This window comes from Carex rostrata, chromosome 2 (assembly GCF_964058835.1).
Source record: "Carex rostrata chromosome 2, lpCarRost1.2, whole genome shotgun sequence".
Classification (NCBI taxonomy): domain Eukaryota; kingdom Viridiplantae; phylum Streptophyta; class Magnoliopsida; order Poales; family Cyperaceae; genus Carex; species Carex rostrata.
Window position 1 is genome coordinate 8,886,481 of NC_135919.1, and position 5,604 is coordinate 8,892,084.

The window sequence follows — 5,604 nt, forward strand, 5'->3', positions numbered from 1 at the left end:
TAATAATATTAAACAGCCAAACTTCATAGATCGATGATAATACATTACAAACATTTTGAAAACCAGCAAAAGATTTATACTTTATTCAGGGAGAGCCATCCGCTCAATTCTTTTTGAATTTCAAAAAAAGAAAAAGCTGGGCCCTGCAAAAGATCTGGGACAGCTGCATCACCACTTATTTCAAAAACACCCTCCAAAATAACGCTTATTCAACAGTACCTTCTTCACTTGCTACAAGAAACCACCATTAGAGCAACACCACCATTTTTAAAAAAACCAATATCAAAATCACCCTTTACGTATAATAATAAACCCACATATCATTGAAAGAACAACACACCTAATAACCTACTTGAAACTTCTACCCAACTAATTCCTATCTCTATTTCCTAATTTCCTAACCACCAAATAAGAAAAGGTTAGTAGACAAACACAAATCCTTCAACATCAATAAGTCCATTCCTGAGGAAGATTGACATCATGTCCAATGAGCGGTCGAACCGACGGCTGAGATTTATCACCACTACTGTACCTCTGATAGGCATTGGCCGACGCCATCATATTTGTTCGGTTTACAAGGGTATCTGAGCAAAATTGTTCAAAACATTTCAATAGTTAGAACGAATTTAAGAGAAAACTAAAGCAAAAGGCGCGTATAACAAAGAAAAAATAAAAAAGTACCATGGTCCAGGAGGACACCGCCATTGACACGAGGCTGTACACCAAGTTCATCCAAATTCAGATTCAGAGTTTGAACCACTTTAGCTGGCAACAGCACAGTCGAAAAATCTTCAAAAATAAAAAAAAAAAAAAAAAATGTTAGATTTGAACAAGTTGAAATAATTTAAATTACTTTAAAAAAATTCAAAAGGAATGAAACCAAGTAAATCTTACTCGGCTTCTTGCGAGGAGGTTCAGGCGTGGATCCCACACGGCGAGGCAAGAAAACACCTGTTCCAGCCGATTCTCTCTTGGTACCAGTATCAGAGAGGAAAACAGCCCTCATACCGGTACCGGGTTGCGGATTTGGGTTTTGCTTCGGAAGAGGAGGCCACGCAGACGGTGCTAGACCAAGAGGAGTGTTGCTATTACCACGGAAGGCAGTAGGGCACCCGTTTTCACCATACCCGGATCCGATATTGTTTCTAATTGGCTTCCCCCAACTTGCACTCATCAATTTCTGCTGCTGATGTTGTTTCATTAGTTGTTGCTGCCTCAGATGATAAAACTGCACATTCAAAGTGCATATGGTTAAAAGTTAGACAAATTCAAGAAACAAGAACATCAAATTTTTCTTGAAGAACAAAAAAGCAACAAAATAAATAAAAATTTGAATGGATAATTACCTGTGCCGCTTGAATCTGGCGCTGAGTGAGAACAGTCGTTTGGTTTGGGTAGAGACCAGCATAGTTCTTCAAAGGAGTCGAAACGGGTTGCGGAGCAGGCTTTCTTTGCTGAGCCGACACACCATAACTATGGAAACTCTGTGCGTACGAGTTTTGTGCTTGGTTGAGCCTCATGCGCATAACTTGGCCAGCTGCTTCATACAAGAGATCCCATGAATCTTCCTTGTGCTGTTCAAGCGGAGAGGAAGGCGGGGAGTTGACCTCAGATGGTCCACCCGGGCTCTCTTGGCCGCATAAAGTCGACTGAGGTGAACCAGCCATGACCTAAGTGGTGAAATCAAAGAAAATCATCATAAGCAAAATCAAGAACTAAATAAGAAAATCCATGGAGGGAAGTTCAAAAGATACACACCTTGGGGCTCTCTGATCTGATAGCAGAGCGTTCCTTTTCGTCGTTCAAGAGAATGGAATGCGTCATCTGTTTCGTTAAGCCAGCCATGTAATCCTCATCCTCATCGCTCTCAGTAAGAGAAACCCTAGATTTATCCTCTTCAGCGAAGAAATCATCGTCTAGGAACTCAGATGGAAGCCAGAATACCGCATCTTGCATCTCCTTCTCCATTTTTTAGGGAGGTACTTGGGCTTTTGTTTTTGTTTGAAAAAAAAACAGAGAGAGAGGTGCTAAAAATAGGGGAACAGAGGCGAAGGAATGAAAGGGGGTGGTGGGTTTTTGCTGGATAGAGAAGAAATAATAATAACTCACACAAGCTCAAACACCACACAGCGGGACCCCTTCCTCTCTTTCCTCTCTTCCTTTCCTTTTGGGAGGGATGAAGAGAGAGAGAGGGGCTTTAAAGAAGGAGAAGAGAATGTGTGTGGAATTAAAGAGCAATGGGTCAACTAGCCAGTTTCTCTGGCCTTATAAAAGAAACGAGGTACGTTCCATGGGTGCATCTTATCTTTATTTAGTATTATATTAGTACAGGTTTTGATGTTAAAATACTATTAAGATTTTTTTCGAAGAATGAGGGAAAATTAAAAACTAATTCCCATAAATTGTCCACCATTCCTGACATATAATTAAATAACTTAAGGTGGTTAATATTTTGAAAATAGGGTCAATTGCATGGCACCCACTTCACTTAGTTGTCCGATTGTCGTGGTTAGCTCAACAAACTTGGCGACGAAACCAGGTGTGTAGGTTGTTAATCGGTCTCCTAATTTTTTAATCGAGTTAATTAACTGTCAAGCCAGGTCTGTATTTTAATTAAAAAATAAGATCGGGTCTTCTTGTAATTAATGTTCAGTGGTATAAATAGAATCTCGGAGATAATAGGAAGAGTAAAGTACCGTAGGATGGTCACGTAAAAAATGTTTGTTTCCATTATTACTCATTACTCTCTGTTCATTTAATGTCTTTTCAGAGTAAACAGTAAAAAGCAATATTCACGCGTACTTTTTACCTCACCTCACCACAGCAACAACGGCGGTTCTGCGGTAAAAAGTATCTTATCTCCTTCGTGCTCACCTTGTTTATGTTCCCTTCATTGACTGGCTCGGTCAAACTAATGTGTGCTTGGATTAATTTATTAAAAATTTACTTGATAATTTATTCTTCAAAATCAAACCATAAAATTGTTGGAGAATAGAAAAATTTACATAAATGTTGTAGCTCTGTAAACTAGTTGTGTATTCAATTTGATACAATTTAAGCACTTGATATTCAACAAAAACTCGGATGAACTGAAAAATATTGCATAAAAGCTTACAAATAATTGTTAGCAGTTTAAGATTACTGAATTCGTTCTCAAAAAAATTCCAACTTTTACAGTATGTTGAAAATTTTACCAATCTTGATTTTTTTTTCTTATGTTCAGACAGTTTTAAAATTTTGGATAACTGAAATAGGGCAAGACCACTTCAGTGGCTCCCATCGCTGTCTTATAAAAAACAAATATTACAGATTCATTATTCTCAGTTCTGTGTAGGTTTTATGTAGCGGTCCTTTCTTTTACTGTAAACATTGGTGTCATAGACCCGCTACAACAAAATTATGATTGAGAAGAAGCTGAATGGGGTAGAGGTCAATCTATTGGGACGAGAGGTGGGTGGCCACACCGCTCCTCGTCCACCAAAAAGAATTTTGAATCTTCAATGAATTGATGTGGCGGTAACGGAGATTCTTCGTAGCTGAGAATACTCGGTAGTAATGTTTCTGTCGTTTAGTGCGATTAACCGTTACACATAACGGAAGTTGGGTATTTTATGTAACGGAAGAAGTTGGGCCTCAACTGCCGTGATATACGGGATGGGGCCCACGAATCCCTGCTTCGCGGACGCCACTTCTTATTTGTATCCGGTTAACTTTTCCTTTTCCATCCAATACTCATCCCGCTCTTTTATTTTTACTGCATTACTTTGCCAGGAGACCCCTGAAAAATTATGAAATTGTATGCCTCAATTAGGGACAAAATCACCAGTGAACAAGTATGAACACGAGCGTGCAAAAGATAAGACGATTAGATGTTGAATTTGGCCATATCACTTTGCTTCTACATGCAAAACAACACTAGTTCTCATCGGTCGATTTTATGTGACGAGCGACCTGTATTATGTTTCCATTTCAATCAAAGAGGCGTACCCCCGTCAAATTAAAATATGTATTATGTTTTTGAGTGACCGTCTGATTAGAATTTGAGCTAATTCGGTCTGAGTCTCTGAGATGACATACATGGGATATTTTTAACATTCGTGTCAACACAAATCGGACAGTCCAAATTTATTATGTATTAACTCAAAAGTTTAGTTAATGCATAGGATAAGAATTCAATTGTTATTCAATTCGATCGGTTTTGTATTGTTAATTTGTAGCTTATATAATTGCACTTGAATGAGAGAGAAATCATGTCTAATGAAATCAATTTGAGTTGTTTCTCTATTATCTCTTACTCTTCTCTATTTAGTAGCACCTATCAAGCTTTCAAAAAAAATAAATACTATCTTTCTCTTCTTAAATCCTAAAAACTTTAACAATATGCATTGTTCAATATTGACACAAAAAGTGGTGTTTTTTTAAATAAAAATTTAATTATTGGGAAAAGTTGATTATTTTTTTCGTCGAAAATTATATTGAACTGTATTAATGGTGCGGTTTCATTATGTGTAAGTTTATAAACAGCATTAACGTACAGTTCCGACACTATTCAAATGTAAGACTTATCTTGATAACAAATTTTCTCGAAGACTCTATTTTTCAAAGCTCAGTTGTTTGAGTATTTACATTTTCCTCATATTTTTACAAAATTCTTGTAATCTTTTATCATTCAATGAAATTAAATGTGGGCTCACATTTTTTCTCAAAAAAACATATTTTCTCGAAAACAACTAGGATCGCACCATTAGTACGATTCGATCAACCTATTCTTAATGAAACCCATTAATGATGTAATTTCATATATTTTTCGAAAAAAAAACAATTAATTTCTTTTTTGAAAATTTATTTTTATTTCAAATAAAAATATACTAGGTATGAATTTTCTTTATTTTGTCTCATTCTAATGACATTTTCAAGTTGTTAGGCCTGAAATCAACATTTTTTATTAGGCCAGAAAAAAGCATGAAGTTCCAGCTTGCAAGTCAGTGAACAGCTGTTACACGTAGTACCGGAACATAATAAATCCAAAGGAGACTGCTGAACACTCATCATCATGTCAAAATCAATTAAACTCGTTAAGGTCTTTAATTTAATCAGTCCACAAGTACTGTTTAATTAAAGTAGTGTCGTTCATTGATTAAAAGTAAAAGGTAAAAGAGTAAGAGTACGACTTAGATGTTATAAATAACGTAAGATTATTTTATTAGTGCTACGGTCTCAAATATCTATCTTATAAATTTTAAATTTTGATATAAGTAGCGTAATAAATTTATTACATTATAAACTTCTAAAATACTAATTTCTATTAATTTTGGAATTTTTCTACTATTTTTATAATTTATGAAAAATGATAAATAAGACATCAAAATAAAAGAAAATTACTAATATTTTAGGCCATGACACCAAACCTGGACTTCCAATTCAGCAGCCTCACACTTTGTTTGGATGGAAACTAAAGGAAGGGAGGGAATGAAAACAAAACAAAACTTTATGTCGAATCGTGTTTCGTTGAAATAAATTATGTCGGAGGTGAAGGGTACAAGAGGTGAAAAGTTTAACCGTATATCATTATAATTAATAGAATTAATTTCCCTCCAAATTTGG

General features: G+C 35.8%; 1 protein-coding gene across 1 annotated transcript; it reads right to left on the minus strand.

Moving 5' to 3' along the window:
* On the minus strand, positions 1 to 2,248 carry LOC144573075 (uncharacterized). The gene is made up of 5 exons (XM_078322767.1): positions 1,759 to 2,248; positions 1,347 to 1,670; positions 895 to 1,228; positions 682 to 789; positions 1 to 584 (listed from the first exon to the last, which is right to left on the minus strand). Exons 1-5 carry the CDS (start codon positions 1,966 to 1,968, stop codon positions 448 to 450), a joined length of 1,113 nt encoding a protein of 370 aa, XP_078178893.1. The 5' UTR covers positions 1,969 to 2,248; the 3' UTR covers positions 1 to 447.
* Positions 2,249 to 5,604: the final 3,356 nt, after the last annotated feature.